General features: G+C 37.1%; 1 protein-coding gene across 1 annotated transcript in view; it reads right to left on the reverse strand.

Moving 5' to 3' along the window:
* Positions 1 to 18,100, reverse strand: part of RFTN2 (raftlin family member 2) — a 61,842-nt gene extending 43,742 nt beyond the window's left edge. The window contains exons 1-3 of the mRNA XM_012532604.3: positions 17,424 to 18,100; positions 4,485 to 4,668; positions 2,627 to 2,741 (exon numbers count right to left, since the gene is read on the reverse strand). Of these exons, the coding sequence (XP_012388058.1) occupies positions 2,627 to 2,741; positions 4,485 to 4,668; positions 17,424 to 17,562 (438 nt within the window). The 5' untranslated portion in view covers positions 17,563 to 18,100. The remainder of the gene's footprint in view (positions 1 to 2,626; positions 2,742 to 4,484; positions 4,669 to 17,423) is intronic.
* Between the last annotated feature and the right edge of the window lie 258 nt (positions 18,101 to 18,358).

Genomic DNA, 18,358 nt, shown 5'->3' on the forward strand with positions numbered 1-18,358 from the left:
TTCATCATTTCTTTGTTCTTTTTGTGTCCACGTCTTTCTCCTGTGTTAAGCTGACCATTCTTTTGAGGGCAGGCACTATCTTACTCACTTTTGTGTTGCAATGTTTTGTACCTACAGGTGCTCTATAAGTACTCGTTAAATAAGTTAAAATGAAGAAATAGCAACATCTTTTATACGGCCACTGTTTTAAACATTTTAAATGTTTTAAATTCACCTGGGAGGCGAAGAAAGAGTTATGATGGAGGTTGCAAGTGCAAACGTCTATAGTCAGCAATAAAATGGAATGAAAAAGGCCAGGAAGAAGCAGGGTGAAACCAGACAGCAATGGAGGCTGCTGTAACTTAGCTGAGACGGACAGAGGGTGTGGGTGTATGGAGCTTGGACAAACACTGCTGGCACAATATCATTTACTCCTATAAATTAACACATTAAGACTGTGACACTGCAAGAAACCTTAAAAATAACCATAAATTGTCCTTTATATCAGGTTTCCCGGGAGAGGAGAAGGAGGTAGTGAGGAGGAAGGTAAAAACCGGTAAATTTAATGTCAGTGCTTTCTCTAGGTCTTATTTGTTGATTTGCGGGGAAAATTGCAGAAGACTTTCTCTATTACTAAAAAGTTTTATCTGGAAAAGCTGGTATGATACAAAGTATTACTGTCTTTTCCGTTTTTTAAGTTGCAAGATTGATGTTTTTCATGTGATTTTTATTTAAAAATCCTGGGGAAAACATTTGTAAATCTAAATTTAAAAAAAGAGCAAACATTGACATAATGTTAAAATGACTTAAAATCTAGCTGTTTAACAATCAACTCTTTATATCAGGCAGCCGTTCAAAAATAATATTTGGCACTCATCTATTGCTCTTGCTCATACACGGGGCAATGTTCAAATATTTCACGTGCTATTTTTCCTGAAGCTTTTCTTTTCATAAAATACCCCATTACTCTAATTGCTGAAATAACAGTACTTTCCTGTTTAAATAGATCTTTGTGCCCAGGAAGTCAAATACAAAACGAATGCTCTCATGATGATCTATTAAGACTAAATTAGCAGTTAGATTTTTGTTTCTGGAGTGGATTTATTCCCAGAAAAAAAAAATTTTTTTTCCCAGAATAGTAGTAATAAATAGTATGTGTACCTTGTTTATAAAAATCTAGTTTCAAAGGCTGTTCCTGAAAAACCTTATTAAATGGTGACTTTATATCTAAATGGGAAGTATCAATGGCAGCTCTAACTGGCTAAACACAAACCACAGATAATCTTACACACAGGGTCATTTAAAGCTTGGGAAAAATAGAAACAGCGAACAAATTTCACAGTTTCTTATTTGACAGGAAATGCCTTAGGTTTTTGGCAGTATTCATTTAAATAAAAGCTAAACCTTACACATATGACAATGCAACTAAAATTTAAAAAAAAACCCAAACTTTCACCATCAAATCCTGTCAGTTTAGAATACTTATGAATGTACAATTCCTTTTTTTTTGGTTTTAATCAATATACATATAGTGTTCAATTTTTCATTTAAGGTTCAATTAAGTTATATTGAATAGACTTTTTTCTCTCAACAGTTAAGATAGTTGTCATGTTCAATGCCCATAAAATAGTCTATCATATTGATAGACCATTGCTTCCTTCTCAGTTTTCCACTTGTTGAGAATTTGGCCCCTATTCACTGTTGATTAAAATATCTTTGTATAAACATGATTTTTCCCTTTTCAATTAATTTCTTGGAATGGATTCCTAAAGAGGAAATTACTGGGTCACAAAATAAAACAAGATTTATGACTTTTATTACCAAACTGGTATTCAGAAACACTGTACTAATTTATTACAATGCCAATTGCATTGTATATGAATGTATATGAATGTTTTCTTAAAGGTCTTTCCAACATTGAATTTAATATTTTCAATTTAATTTCTCAGTTAATACTGGTAAATTATTACTTCTCAGTTTTTATTTACATTAAAAATTATTAGTTAGGTTGAAGCCTTTGCCAAATGTCTCTTTATTATTTGTGTTTCCTTTCTGTCCATGGATTCTGTCTGTCCATTCAAGACTGAATATACTTTCATGCGTTTGTATTCATTTCATATATATTCAGAAAATGAAGCTTCTGTAAGACACATTTGCTGCAGATTTCCCCCCGATTCTTTTTTTCCTAGTATATAACTTATATTTATATATTCAAACTCAAATTACTCAATCTAGTCATAATTAAATATGTCCACTCTTTCATTTTCTTTCAGATTTTTTGCACTTGAAAAAATTACCTCTTTAACTCATGTGAAAAGTGTGGAGTCTATTTTCTGTAGAACAATTGCCCATTTTCCCAGCAGTACTTACGCGGTAATGGTTGTTCCCCCATTTTATTTCATCAGGTTTGTTATGAAACTTCTTATATATGTATAAATCTATTTCTGGCATTTCCATTCTGTTTCACTGGCCTGTATTTCTGTTTTTAACTCTACAATTTGGTACCTGTGCTTCAATTTGTTTTAAATTCTGGTAGACTAAGTCACCTATCATTTTCCTGTTCTTTTTAAAGTAGGAAAGGAAATTGATGAAGAAGAAATATGAAATATTTCTCAATATCCCATGAAAAAATGTATACTTTTAGTACCTTTTCTATCAGTTCTTTTGCTACGTCATTTGTTTGTGTCTCAAAAGTTAGAGGACATTCCTCAATCACAAGCCTTGGGCGTCTTTGTCCACTGGGTGCTGTCGAATGCTTCGTGCTGTAACAGAGAATATGTTTATGGTTGGAAGCCAATTGCTGATTTTCAGCTAATATGCTCATGTGAAAATGAGCGAGTAACTCACAAGTAAGTTCAAGGCAATCCGTTTTCTTTGTTATTTCGACTCTAATGGCTGTCTTCTTACGTAAAAATATTGGAAAAACACAATAACTTCTATTAATTTAGATTTTCTTAATTAAAACCTCCATTAATTTAATTTCTAATTTAACATGAAAGAAAAGCTCCGCGTCTGTTGTTTTGATAAGTTATGAGAAACGATTTTAGATCACTGTTATATCTCATTATTATACAAAAGCACAAGTAACAATCCTATTTAAGTGCAGATAAATATTGTCCTGTCTTTTTCCTTTTTCTTCTTTTCTGATCTTCACCCCTTGATTATTCTTAGCCCTGGCAGGGCACTGCTAAATCTATTTGAAGTAATGCGAAAAGAGAAAAATAATTTATCCTTGGTTTGTAAGATTTGTAATTAGGACATAAGTGTTGCTATGGTGTGGTAAATGGCATATTTACTTAGTAATGCTTGCACTAGTAAATATCTGATGAGGTGCCCTGTCATGGTGAAAGCTGCTTGTGTACACGCCCTCTCAGACATGTGTAAGTGGGCAGTTAGTTACTTAGTAGCAGACAGTGTCCCTAAAAAGCACATCTGGGATTTTTTAAAGCCTCTCCTTTTTTTCCCAATTTTCCTGTTTTCTCTCTTTTTCTCTTATTTCATTTTCCCTTCTCAGCTTAGCCCTTTCATAGTTAAAGTCGCTATAAAGAGAAAACACAGTTTTTACCCTGGTCTTTGAGATGATTTTGATACAGTTGGAGAGTTGTGTAAAAAAAATTTAATGTGTTAATCAAAGACATTGGTCTGGTTATTTTCATTCTTCACTGGAAGGAGTAACAGTATTTTGAATATTATGAAACATACAAGCTTGGTTGGCAAAAACGTTTGTAGTATTGTTTGGAAAAACAGCTATTAAAAAAGTTAAAAAAGAACCTAAAATGGATGGCTTTCTGGCTTTCCCATCCTATTTTTTGGAAAAAGCTGATAAGAGATCTATCCAGTTTGTGAGAACTTGGCATGTAGGCCTTTTTGCTGTAAAAGTTTTGCAAGTTAGAGATAGTTTCTGTTGCCACTATTAATAAAGCAATACAGGACAGTTCAAAAAAAACGCTCAGTGAAAGTGGACTTGTTCAGTCAGCTCTTTTAGCCCAGTGATAGGATATAGCTAATTGATACCCCCTCATCTGCTGAAGTTGCTATATCAGCTTTCAGGTACTTCTTGAGTCTATTTTCCTTTCCCATTTTTCATTGACATCCTTACCTAGGACCTGTTTGTCTGCAAGGGGCTAAATCTATGAGAAGTTTTTTTTTTTTTTTTTTTTAACATCTTTATTGGGGTATAATTGCTTTACAATGGTGTGTTAGCTTCCGCTTTACAACAAAATGAATCAGTCATACATAAACACATGTTCCCATATGTCCTCCCTGTTGCGTCTCCCTCCCTCCCACCCTCCCCATCCCACCCCTATGAGAAGTTTTAAGGAAGGAGATTTAAGTTTCCTTCTCCCAATCGAGGTTCAACTGCTGGAAAATGTGCCTTAAGCCAAAACCCCGAATTATCCTTTATTCTCCATCACTTTGTTCAAACTTGCTTTGCTTTTAGCCAAAGAAAACTGTCTCTCTCAACAGCTTCTTAGTATGACAGTTTTCTGGAGCGTCAGGCTTACCTTAATTTCAAGCGCGATAGCACCACCCTGTATAGGTAACTTGCAGGCAGGTGTTTTTGCTGCCCAACAGGTTGTATAACAGGATGAATAGCCCCAACAATATATCCTTTAAGATAGTAGTCTTCCACTTTTGTTACTATATCCAGAATTGAATTTATCTTGATTACTTCTGGGTTAGGCGAAGCTGAAATATCAAATGCAAAGAGAGATTTGCACATTCATAAAGTTGAATTACGTATTATTTCTATCTACGTATGATAATACTAATGAATAGGAAACATATCCATATGATTTAATCTCAAATAAAGTTATACTAACAGGTATTATATATTTTCTAATTTAATTTCAGAAAAAGCAAAAGTAATCTTAGCAGCTGTCAGATATTTAGTATTACCAATATGACTTAAAGTAGAAATACAATGCCCTATATATATTTTTCAAATAAGGCACTTTTATTTAATTAATTTATTTATTTAAAGACACATTTTAATTTTTTTATTATTTTAAAAAACATTTATTTATTTTTGGCTCTGTTGGGTCTTCGTTGCTGCACGATGGGCTTTCTCTAGTTGTAGTGAGCAGGGCTACTTTTCGTTGTAGTGCACAGGCTTCTCATTGTGGTGGCTTCTCTTGCTGCGGAGCACGGGCTCTAGGTGTGTGGGCTTCAGTAGTTGCAGCACGTGGGCTCAGTAGTTGCGGCATGCAGGCTCTAGGGCACGCGGGCTCAGTAGTTGTGGCTCGCGGGCTTAGTTGCTCCGCAGCATGTGGGATCTTCCCGGATCAGGGATTGAACCCATGTCCCCTGCATTGGCAGGTGGATTCTTAACCACTGCGCCACCAAGGAAGTCCCTGTCAAGTGCTTTCTTATTTCTAATTACATTTCAAAAAAATCGTGTTTTAAGTTTCTCTGGGAAAGTAAAAATATGGTTTCTTATGGCACTTATATAAATACTTGAGTAAAGAAATTGAAAAAGTAAAGGCAACCAGAAGTTCTTCTTAATAAGTAAGAATTCTAAATACACAGGAAATTTAAACGCAACATTTATATGCAGTTGAAACATTCCTTTGAAGCAGGGCAAATCTGTAGAAACTGTAGAATAGTACAATCTGTATAGTTTTTAGTAAAAGGAAAAGGGTGTGTTATATGGGAAAATGAATGTTCTAGCAGTATTAACTTTAAAAACAACTTCATTTTCTGTGACAATATTTCTCATTTTCTGGAAAACAACCAAGACTTAATAACTAGAAATGGAGCTGCAGTTTGGCTATCTCTTGAATAACAAAACATATGAAATGAACTCCAGGTAGGGGCAGTGCTGGCTGTTGGCCTTCTGTCAGTGTGGTCAGTGCTGTCCAGAAAATAGCTGCTGTTAATTGCCCAAACACAGGAAGTAGGTTAAGAAGCAGACAAGGAAGAAGGGTCAGAGGAAATCCCTACCTCCTCTTACATTAATATCCCCGTGATGGAACAGAAATCCACCACTTGGATTCACGTGGGTTCATGCCAACTTCTCAAATGAAAATAAAGCACTCAAAGAAAAGTTATATAAACCAGCATGAATCCAGTTACTCAAATTTTCATCCTCTTTTGGATTTAAACTAATCTACAATATATTTTCATCATTATGAATAGGAATAAAAACAAAGAGACTGATCCTGGTTTTGGAAGAAACAGCTGGATTTCATTGCAAAATGACCCAGTTCTGCATGGTTGTGTGGCAATCACTCGGTGATTCATTTGGTCTTACTTTTTTAGTATTTTAACTATCAACCCTGATTTCCAAACAAAGGAACTAAAAAACTATAAACTAGAATAAACTGTTAAGACTAAGGAATGAAACATAGCCTAAACTTATTTTTAGAACTATATACTAATCCTACAAAACTTTAAAGAAAATTTCCGTCTTTTAATGGATCTCATTGCTTATTGTAGAAAATGGAAATGCTTAGCATGATACGAAAGAATCTTCATAGTCTGGCCTCTGTCTACTTATTCAGCTTTCACTCTTGTCATCCTTTTCCTTGTACATCTTGCTTTGGCAGGACTGAACTACGGGAGCTCCTGAGCCTGGCACACTGTTTCATGTTGCCACAACTTCGTTTCCTTTCCTGCTCCCCAAGTTGGGTTAATCATTCCTTCCTCTGTGCTGTGCATTCTACTAGTTCCCTTATCAATCTGTATTATAGATACTTGTTTATGTGTTTGTCTCTGCTGTTAGACTGAGAATTCCTTAAAGGCATAAAACCAGAATCACTTACCCTAAGTAGAAAATTACATACAAATAAATACAACAAAAAGAAAATACGTATCAAATTCTAGCTGGATACTGTTATCTGCCAAGGACTGAGCCACAGCCCTGCTCTCTCTTTGTTGAAAGGGAGAATTAGCCATTAGAGAGGTGTTAAAGACGTAGTAACTCCAAACTGATTGGAAGGCTTAGAAAGAACTGAAAAGGGCACAGCTTTCCAACTATGAGATTCAATGTTATTAATTCTGTGTTTGTGTGTACAACTTAAAAGCATCTCAGGTCTAGTGCTAAGTCTTTTGGTAGAGGCTTGGAACCCCTACTGGGATAGAAGTAGCAAGGACACAGTGATGGCAGCAAGGGGGACAGATGACATCAGAGGGAATAAAATGAATTATAAAAGTAGATAAAAGAACTGTAAAAACTTTACAGCCTGAGGTCTCTTAAAGGACTTTCTACACTTCATTGGCCCGATTGATAATGATAATGAAATCATTCCCTCCGTTCTATTGTTTCAGAACAAGGTTCTCAAAGGCAGAATTTTGTAACACGTTAAATAGAATTACAAGAAGATAGCTATAACAGAAGGACATTGGTGTTTAAAGAGGTTCCTGTTCAGGTAGAGAATGTATTTCTAAGGAACACCTTGTTCTCTGGTGATGTCAGAGAAATTTTGTGTCAGTGGAACAAATCCAGCTTTTCTAGTCTAATCTACATCCTCTTGCACTTTCAATAAAGTAAGGTTATTGTCTTGAGTTCAATGCAAAAGAAATGTTAATGCCTGAAACACAAAGACACACACACACAGAAGTTTTGAGAAGAATTACAAACTGAGAAATCCAGTAAAGTTACAAAGGGAGAAAAAAAATTGTACATCAGTACTAATAAGCACATCTTACACATACGTTTTTGTAAAGATCATGTCATTTTGGGCCCAGTGCTTTACATTAATTATTCAACTGTCTCAAATGTGCATGTTCTTCTATTTGGAGGTCTGTGTCTTTTGATAAATAGCACTCGGCATAGACATGATAATTATGATAAGTGCTTGAAAAACACTTGCTAAAGGACCCACTGAATGAAAAATTGGTTGTAACATTAACATATTCAGTGAACAGAGCTCCAGGTTGCTCATGGAGCAGTAGTTTAGAAAATAGACTCTAGGGGGACTTCCCTGGTGGTCCAGTGGTTAGGACTCCTCGCTTTCACTGCTGAGGGCCGGGGTTCAATCCCGGTGGGGGAACTAAGATCCCACAAGCCAAAAAAAAAAAAAAAAAAAAAAAGACCTTCGGACCAGACTGCCTGGATGCAAATCTCAGCTCTGCCACTTACTAGCCTGGCAAGGTACTTTGCACCCTCGTGCCTCAGTTTCCTCATCTTCAAGGTAAGAATAATAATAGAGTCTACTCTATAGGGTTGTTAGGATTAAATAAGTTTATATGTGTTCCTAGAAAGTATCTGGCATGTAGCATGTGCTATACAACTATTGACTGCTTTGTTAAATAAAGTCCTCCCCTGTGGAACGAGAGGCAGCACACTATTCTAAGAGCATTAGGATCTGGAAGCAAATCACCTGGGCTCAACTCATGCCATTTACTAGATCTGGAACAAGTTAATTTGCCTGTCTGAGACAGGGACAAACAATGGTATTAACTTCATAGAGTTGCTTTCATAGTAATTGTAAAACATGAGCCCAGGGCCTGGTACAAAGTAAACACTCAAATATCAGTGATGTGCCTGTCTGTTGGTGGCCCAGCTTAGAAAGATAGTTTCGAATGAAGTTGCCCTCCGAGATGTCATTGTTGGTTTAAAAAAATCTCCAGGAAGATCATTGTAGAGATCTGGATTTATTCCAAAAGCCCAGCCTGGCTCACCATCTGTAGAATTCTGTATCAGAGGCCCCTAACTCATGCTCTAGATCTCAGGTCCCTAACTCACCCTATAGATTAGGTGTCCCCCCTGCCAACTCACTCCAAATAACAGTCCCTACCTCACGCTGATCTGTTCCATTGAGTCCCAGACTCAAATGTCCAAAGGTATCAGCCTGATAAAACAAGGAAAGGGGCTGTGCTGAAGGAGGGACCTGGGGAAGACTTAATACCTTATCCAAGAGTGCAGCAGCCCTGGTCCAGTGCTGCCATGTGGTCATGTCGGCCCAGTGTTGCTGGATCTTCTATTTTTTTAAGAAAACCCCCAAATCCAGAGTCTTATGTAATATCTCCCAACTTTAAAAAGTGACAGTTAATTCAAATATCTTAACACTATACACACCAAGCGAGACCTGTCTAAAAGCTGAATATGGCCCATGTCTTGTTGGTTTGCAGCTTCTCCTCTGGGTTGCCCCAGGGATTCTGCAGACCAGAGCCTGCCTAGGTCCAGGCCAGGCCACCTGGACCATCTTAGACAGTGTTCAGCATATCCTAGGACACAGAAAGTGATCCAAATCTTCCTCATTAGTGGGGACAGGAGGATGATGGTGATAGGAGGGCTGGGGTTCATTCTGTTAACAAATTGCCCTTCTTATCCTACATTGTGATTTATTTTAAACATGCCAGTGTCATTCAAGAAAGGTAAAGGAAAGGTGAAAGGCAAGGAAAGGTGAAATAAATCTGGGAATTTTGTTGAGAACTTCCCTTCAGGTAATCCCCTCGATTCTTAATAATGTTTTAAACTGTGCTGAAAAGAGACTGGCAGCCTGACTCAGCTTAGAGATGTGAGGAAGGGGCAAGCTGTGCACACAGAGTGAGGCATTTTCATCAGTGCTCACCAGAGTGAATAATTATGTCTCCAAGATAGGCTTGGTGTTTGAAGCCAAGCCTTTGATTTGATGTCCTTACACTGGGGCAGTAATATCAGAGACTCTATTACTTTTTAAACACAGGAAATTAGGGGGGAGGTGTGGTTGTTTTGGCTAGAACTGAACAGCACAGGCAGTTAGCAGCAGCTGCAAGCCATCTTGCTCTTCTTAGCTCCTCAACCGCTGCGAGTTCCTTGGGAGAAGGAACAAATGGTGTTGTTGACAGCATTAATGGGTGGGGTTGGTTGCCGTTCAATCAATGCTACTCGATTTGTAAAAGCTTTATTACACCTTACAAGGCTATTGTGAAGAACTGGTGAAGGAAAGTATTTTGTAGTTGCTTTGAAAACTATATACATGCAGCGTGGACTTTTCTGATTAAAACTGAAACGTGCTGAAGGTTAAGCAAGTCTATCATTCATCCTCATAGTTTCCAAAATAAAATATCAGTAGAGTTTTTTATGGCCCTTTGCTTAAAAGCTTCATAGACAAAGATCAGATTTTAAAAATAGAAAAAAGTCACATTCTAGTAAAAAGCTAAGAACTTGTTCAATGTCAAAAGGTTTGCTCTGATGATGTAACTATGAAACCAGTCCAAGACATATATATGTTCTTTCCACCAATTTAGTTCTGAAGATTGGTATGTATTTTAGAAATATTTATGAAACATTGTTTCCTCAGATAAAAGCACGATGTACAAACACTGGCAAGCAATTTTACCATATTTTCAAAAGGGAACAGACTGTCAAACCCCATATTATATCTAGCAATTATAGTAAAAAATAATAAGTAACATGTACCAAGTACATATTTTGTGCCAGGCACTATGCAAAGTGCTTTACATGCCTAATCTTAATTAGCCCTTACAAAAACTCCACAAGGCAGATATTATCATTATTCTCAGATGAGGAAACTCAGGAAGAGAGAGATTTGATAACTTGCCCAAATTATTAGTGAGCGGTAAGGCTGTAATTGAACCAGACAGAATGACTCCAGAGCCAGTACATCCGAGCACCGACAAGAAAGTAAAGCTTCATTGATTTGCATCACTGCTAATTCAGAATTTGTGACGATTCAGACATGAGCTGAGCTAAAGCTTTTGACTACTATAAATTGTTAATCAATCTAATGTATAGATATTAAAAGGAGTATCCGGTTTACTCTACTTATCAAAATGTTTTAAGTTACTTAGAAAGATAAACTACTATATAAATAACATCCAAATTACATAAAATTTTATGTTTTCAATAAAGGTGCCATCTTTGTAGTCACTCATTAATATATTTAATTGAAGTCATACAACTGTGGTTTTGAAATGCACTCAAACTCCAAGGCATGACAGAGCTCATAATTACAGGCAGATATGCAAAGATTGCATTATGACCATGAAAACTCCTGCAGCCTTGTGTTTCACCGCTGTCTCCTGCATGTGCTGCACTCTGCCTGTTCGGTTTTACTTGTAGTTCCCAGACAAACCATGAGATTTTTTCTCGTTTCTGAGTCTGTACAGCTCGTCTTTCAGCCTTGTTTGCCTTACCCCCACTTCCTTACTCAGCCTTTTTTTTTAACCTTTAAAAACATCTTGTGTGGGGGTAGAAATGTAACGTACAAACGGGGTGCACAAAACATACTTAAAACTGCCAGCATTTGGTAACCACCATCCATTCAAAAATCAGAAAATGGCGGGTACGCCAGAAGCCTCACTTCCTGCCCGTTTCAATCACAATCCCCCTCTCCTGCTCTGTGCTACCTTGACTTTTTTTTTTAACCTTGACTTTTGTGGTCCTCACTCCTTGCTCTTTTTAGTTTACTATGCAAGAATGCAAGCAAACACTACAGTTCAGTTTTGCCAATTTTGTGAGCTTTATATAAATGGAATCATACAGTATTTTGCGTCTATTTTCTTTCACTGAACATTAAGGTCGTGAGATTAATCTTGGGCAGCTTGTGTAGTGGTAGTTTGTTCGTTTTCACTGCAGTGTAGCAGAGGACAGCAAAGTACTGCCTACGGCCTGTTTTGTTGCATGTGGTATGTTGGCACTTCACTGGCTGAGCTGAGTAGCTGTGACAGAGACCACACGGCTCACAAAGCCTAAAATATTTACTATCTGGCCCTTTTCAGAATACGTTGGCTCACTTCTGTGGTGCAGTGTTGCATTGTATGAATTTACCACAATTTATTTTTCCAGTCTCTTGTTCGTGGATTTCTGAATTGTTCACACTTTTGGGGTTATTACAAATAGCACTTCTATCAACATTCTTGTATGTGCTGCAGAGTGCATGCGTGTGCACGCTTCCACTGGGTATATGTATCTTCGCTAACTAGGTAATGACAAAGCATTTTTTGTTTTTCCAAAATGGTTGTGCCAATTTACCAACACCTGGTATTAGCTTGACATTTTAGCCATTTTGGATGATTTGTAGTGGTTTCTCACTGTGGTTTTAACATGAATTTTTCCTGATTACTAATGAGGTTGAGCACCATTTCATATGTCTATTGACAATTTAGATTTCCTGTTTCATCAGCCACCTGTCCAAGTTCCTTGTCCATTTTTCTATTGGGTTGTCTTTTCCTTTTTTGATCTTCAGTTGTATTTTGTATATTCTGGACATAAATCTTTGTCTAAGTCTCACTCATTCTTTAGATCAGATGAGGTGGCACTTCTTTTAAGGAGTCTTTCTGGATCCCACCAATCAGGTGGAGGTGATCTTCTTTCTGCTTCTATAACTCTCAGACTTCTAGCAAAGTTTGTATCACAGCATAGAGTGTAAGCACTGTAAACAGATGATTAGTCATCAGGGCTCCTCAACAGGAAGCTCACTAGGATGCAGGTTCACAGAAGTCAAGGACTAGGCTTTATTCCTCACTCGGAGCTCAGTAGGTGCTCAGTAAGTGTTAGTTCAAAAAATAAATAGACGAATTGGGAGACTGGGATTGACATATATACACTATTGACACTATGTATAAGACAGATAACTAATGAGAACCTACTGTATAGCACAGGGAACTCTACTCAATGCTCTGTGCTGACCTAAATGGGAAGGAAATCCAAAAAAAGAGGGGCTATATGTATATGTGTAGCTGATTCACTTTGCTGTACAGTAGAAACTAACACAACATTGTAAAGCAACTATACTCCAATAAAAATTTTAAAAAAGAATAAATAAATGTCCACCCAGATGGAAGAAAAACCCCCAATATAACGTAGATTGCCAGTAGAAATGTATTTTCTCCCAACATCAATATTTATTTAAGTGGGTCAACTGTTTGCTATTTTCAGAGATTCCCTATCCCCCAGGTCAGAATGGGATCTTTCTTTCCCCCAACAGTCCGAAATTGTGAAGTTTTATTATTTGCCACAACTACTGAGCCTGTGCTCTAGAGCCCAAGAGCCACAACTACTGAGTCCATGTGCCACAACTACTGAAGCCTGCTTGCCTAGAGCCCATGCTCTAGAGAAGCCACTGCAATGAGAAGCCCGCACACTGCAACTGAAGAGTAGCCTCCGCTTGCCACAACTAGAGAAAGCTCTCATACAGCAATGAAGACCCAATACAGCCAAAAATAAATAAAATAAATAAATAAATAAAAAATAAAGGAAAGTCCTTATGTGGTTTTTTTACCTGACAGAGATTATGTTGATGCTTGAGTAAATTTAGTCATCTTTATTATAAATTTCTTTTTACATAGCACTTTACATTTGAAAATCTTTTGACTGCTTGAGGAAATACTCAAGAACTTATTAGATTCAGACAGACATAGAAAATTTAGCTGGACTGACCTTCTTTCCTTCCTTCCCTCATTTCTGATACTTTATTCATCTCTTGTTGATTTTTAAATGCATTCTCTTCAGTGCTGCATCTTCATTATTCTTGAAAGTTCTCTAGTATTTACGATTACTGACCATTTCTTGCTTTTTGAAACCCTCCTTTTCCTTGTGTTCTCTGGTGCTATACAGTCGCAATTGTCCTCATTCTATTTCATTTTTGTTGAGTTGTCCTAAATATGGCTAAATATGCCTGATGATTCAGCCCAAGACACTTATGCTCTGCCCATATTCTCCTCTTTAAGACTTTATCTACTTCAATTCCTCCTGGAAGTCATCATCTCTGCCGTGCACCTGTAACTCTCTCTGCCAGGATGTTCCACTGCCACCTCACATGCAACGTGCCTGGAATGGAATTGCTGTTTCACCAACTGACTCCCTGTGGGACGCCCCTCCTACTGTAAGAGGCATCATTATTTCCACAGTTATTCAGGCTCAGAACAGGGAAGTCATCTTGGATTCCTCATTCTTTCTCTCCCTTCATATCCAGCCAGCCACAGGCTAAGTCCCTCTTTGTAATGTCTCTTACAGGGATGCCCCCTCACTTCTCCTTTCAATAGCCCTTGAAAGTACCTCAAACTCTTAATCTTTTTCTGATTATATAAACCCTATTTTTTTCTTCAGGTTCAGTTAAAGTCCTAATTTGAATTCCAACTTATCCTATTCAAAATTGATTTTTCCTTTTCCTGATACCTCTTGTATCTCGTATTGCAATTTTTCATTCATTACTTCAACACAACTTATTGGCCACTGGTCATGTGCCAAACACTGTGCAAAACACAGCAGTGCAAAGGTGGATGTGGCATAGTTCCTGACCTTGAGGAGTTCATGAGCTTGTCCAGTTTGACCAATTAGAATATAAAATATTGGAGGGCAGAAACTATGTCTTATTCCTTTTTGTGTTTTCACTACTTATCAGCATCTTCTACAGAATCCATACATCAATGTATTTACTACTGTTACAGTGATGGTAAAAGACAATGAGAGTTTCTTGTTCTCATAATAAGAAAGCAAGCTAGGGGCCAGGAAAATTTTACTCAATGTGTTTTACATGATTCTATTAGAAAGTCAAATAAGGAAGTTACCATCTGTCCTTCTATTGGGTTTTTAATACTGTAGAAATTTCTTTTTAATCATAAAGCTATACATGCTCTAAAAATCCTTAAGGCCATGGTTATTCAGATTGTTTTCTGGGATTGCACAAGAAGGTAAACCAACCCTTCTGGATTATTTGCAGAGTTAATTTAACTTTTCACCAAGAAACTCTATGATGTACTCATATATATGCTGACACACTCTCATACATACACATGTATAGATTACTATACAATAATCCAGAAAATTTATCACAAAAATTGTGCTGAAATCTCACTAGTGCGGTTAGTAGATCTGGCATAAAGCCAGGAGGGATAGTTAACTTTTATTAAGTGCTTACTAAGTGCCAGGTATCTTTTCAAGGAGATTATTTTGTATAATCTCCTTTAATCTTTAAAATAACTCTATTATGCAAGCACCATCAGAACCCCCATTTTATAGATGAGGAAACTGAGATACAGCAAAGTTTATAAACTTGCCAAGTTAATGAGTGAAAGAGCCTAGATTCAGAACCCAGGAACTTGACTCCAGAGCCTTATGCAATTAATGATTAGGCTATTATTTCTCCCATAGAGATATATAAGTAATGGCTCAAAGTACTCCCACCAAAAAAAAAAAAAGTGTGGGAAAGGCACACACACACACACACGCACACATGCACACATGCACACAGAGAATGGAACTAAATGGAAAATCAATAAATTGTTCAAGATAACTATAGCCACCATAACACAGGGCACTGGAAATTTCAAAGGGTCTCCTCTTGCCCCACTGGGACTTGACTCTCTGTCCCATGTCCTCTGTTTGGAAAAACAGAGGAAAACAAGGTAAGAGACAGGCTCTTCGTGAGCACACACAGCTGTCACTAGACCAATTTGTTTCCTGAAAGGTTGCTCACTGCACGTGGTCTCTGAGAGGCAGGAGATGCCACTATTTAGTAGTCCTCACAGCAACCCCAGGTCAGAATGGCCAGGACTATACGAAGAAGGCTGGCATATTTTAACCCCCATGTGACTCACTTCTCTACACACTGGAGGAATAGGTGGGCGTCAGAGACAACAGAAGAGAGGAAGGTGGTTTGTGGAGCTGGGCTGATACAGAGTCTTGGCTTCTGAGGCAGAGGCAAAGGCAAAGACAAAAACAAAACAGAACAAAAAACATGTGGAAGAATTGTAGAGAAAAGGGACACCAGGAGACTGGGCCCCTGGACCAAATAGGAACCAGGTGCAACTTTAAAATATGTGCCTGCTTACTGAGTTAACATTTGCAAATTATGCCCATACTTACACTTTATAGTGTAATACTCTATTACCTCCTCCACACACCTAGAGTGGAAGGTAGAAATTTTACTCCTTTCACAGAGAGAGGGCTTCTGATAATAATAAAACCAAAATGACTTCTGAAGAAAGTTGTAGATCCTTCTGATTCAATGATGGCTGCATTTATACAAATTTGTTTGAGATTGCTAACATGGTTGGGTGGAAATAAATCAAAAAAAAAAATTCAAGTTACTTTAAAACCTATGGGGGTTGTGCAGCAAATCTTAAAGCACAGATCAAAATGGCTCTGGCCTAATCTTTATGAATAGACAAGGTTTTGAGGTTAAGGAAAATACGTGTTTGCATCCTGTGGATTTACAAAAACTTGTCCTAAAAGACAATTGACAAGGACGATCAATGGAGAAAACATAGGACCACATCACAAATATTTTCTCAAATGATGTTTTTTGAAAAAGTATAGAAAAAATTCAGTTGAGTGTTACTTCTCTGATTGTCACCATTATCTTAATCTACTATTTTTTTTTAATCTACTTTTAACTTTCATAATTAAAAAGAAAATTAAGAATATTGACATTTTCCCCTTTGGTAGCCTTAGCCTTAGGTAAAAATGGAAATGTAAGTATGTTAAAAGTGTATGTGCAGACTTTGGGTATGTCTCTGGAAGGGAGCTTGCTTGCTGGCTAGCTCAGTTTTTGACAAAGAAAAATGGGCTGCTCTTGCTTCTTGCACAAAGATGCACTGTTCACAGAGCAAACCAAAACAAATGGAGAAGTTGTGTTTAAGCTGACAAGGAATTAATATCCAACATAATCTACTTAGTATAAATTTTCTATTAACTGATAAAACGTGCGGCTTATTAGAATTAAAAGCATGACTTTGTGATAAGAACTTAAAATACTGACATCTGGAAATTCTAACAGCAAGCAGGACCCTCAATTTCATTTTTAATACCCTGTAATTAAAGATATAGTTCTGCTTTTTAAAAGCTCAGTTTTATCAATGCGATTGTACAGTAAAGTTTCCAAAAGAAGTGAGGTAAAGTATTTGTGAAGTTGAGCTGCCTCTGTTCCTTACACAGGGCTGCCATCTGGGCTTGTTTATTTGTGTTTCCAACTTTCTGGAACAGGGAGTTTCTCTGTTAGGGACAGGGCAAGCAAAGGAAGTATCTTACAGAAGACTATCATTTTTTCTGTATTTTCAAACTTCAAATTTAGTTTGGTCAAAAATATCAAATGACTACCACAATCACAACATTAACACAGTTGGAAACCTCAGAATTGTCTTAGCAAATACTCTTCCACATGATGCAAGTAATATTTCCTACATGCTACCTTCTTGTGCCTTTCAGATCTTTTTCAAAACACAAACTGTCATTAAGGCTAGACCTATTTGGCTGGAAAGCGAACATTTTTCATGTGTCCTTCTACAAATAAGCATTTGATTTAAAAATGAAAGGACTATTTCCAAGCAGTTTTTCTAATTTTATAAAGTACATATGAACCAAATTTACAAAAACCAAACAGAACAAAAATCTTTCAGAGTGTAATTAAGAAACAAAGCATTATTGTTAGATTGATTGTACAATCTGATTATGAGGAACAGTTTAAAAATCCACAAACCAACACTTAAAAAAACTAGAAGTCCCTTATCTCTGAAATCTTTCATTTAACAAATAAAATAGAAGCAAAAAGTACCTTGTAAAGTAAAATCCAGCAATACATATTCGTAAGCAAATTCTGTCTTTGTTTCCACTTGCGGTCTCTTCAGGGTAGAAAATATTTTTCCAGGGCTGCTATCATCAGGGTCTTCTAGCTTTCTAAGTCCGCACCCCATGGCAAAATCTGTAAGGAATTAAATTGCAGGATAGGGGAGGGAGACCAGCAAATTCTGTTGTTTAAGCTGCAAAAAGAAAGTTACAGACTTAACTGCTTTGGTTTTTTCAGCTAAACCATAGATACTCAAAAAGAAAACATTTGAGTCCAAAGAAAGGAGCTGAAGAATTTTTCTATCCATTTTTCTGTAAAGTCGTTGAACCCATGATGATTAAGCTACAGCTCCGGGAGGCTGGGCTTGATCTTAGGAGAAACATGCAAGCTGCTACAACTTAGCGGAGAATTTCCATGCCACGTCAATTTACAGCCAGCCCCCTACCAGAGTTCTGTCGCTCAGGGCACCAACAGTGCTTTGTCTATCCCAGTTAGCTGGATGATAAAGGAGGTGTCCAAAAACGGAAATAAAAAGGCAAAAGTGCAAATCAGATGGAATTATCTACAAGTAGAGGCTATATTCAGACATAGTGGTGTGCAATTCTTTTTCTGTTTTCTCTTTTCCCTTTTTCCTGTGCCCACTGCCCCCCCTTCCTCCCTGCTATTACCAAGAAAGCAAAAGGAGAGAGACAGAGAGAGAGAGAGAAAATGGGGAAAAAAAAAAAAAGATTCTCAATATGGTTGGAAACAAAAATCATTTCCAGAAAGGAAGTCAGGAAACTGTTTCTGGAGTCTAAAAGGAGAAAAGTTAAAGTTAAAAAAACAACAACCCACTTTTAGTCTTTAGATAGCATTTTTGAGGATTTCTTTCCAAATGAAGGGTTTTTTTTGGCTGGAAAAATCATGTACTAGTTAAACAGCCA

The sequence above is a fragment of the Orcinus orca genome, chromosome 7 (genome assembly GCF_937001465.1).
Source record: "Orcinus orca chromosome 7, mOrcOrc1.1, whole genome shotgun sequence".
In the NCBI taxonomy this organism is placed as follows: Eukaryota; Metazoa; Chordata; class Mammalia; order Artiodactyla; family Delphinidae; genus Orcinus; species Orcinus orca.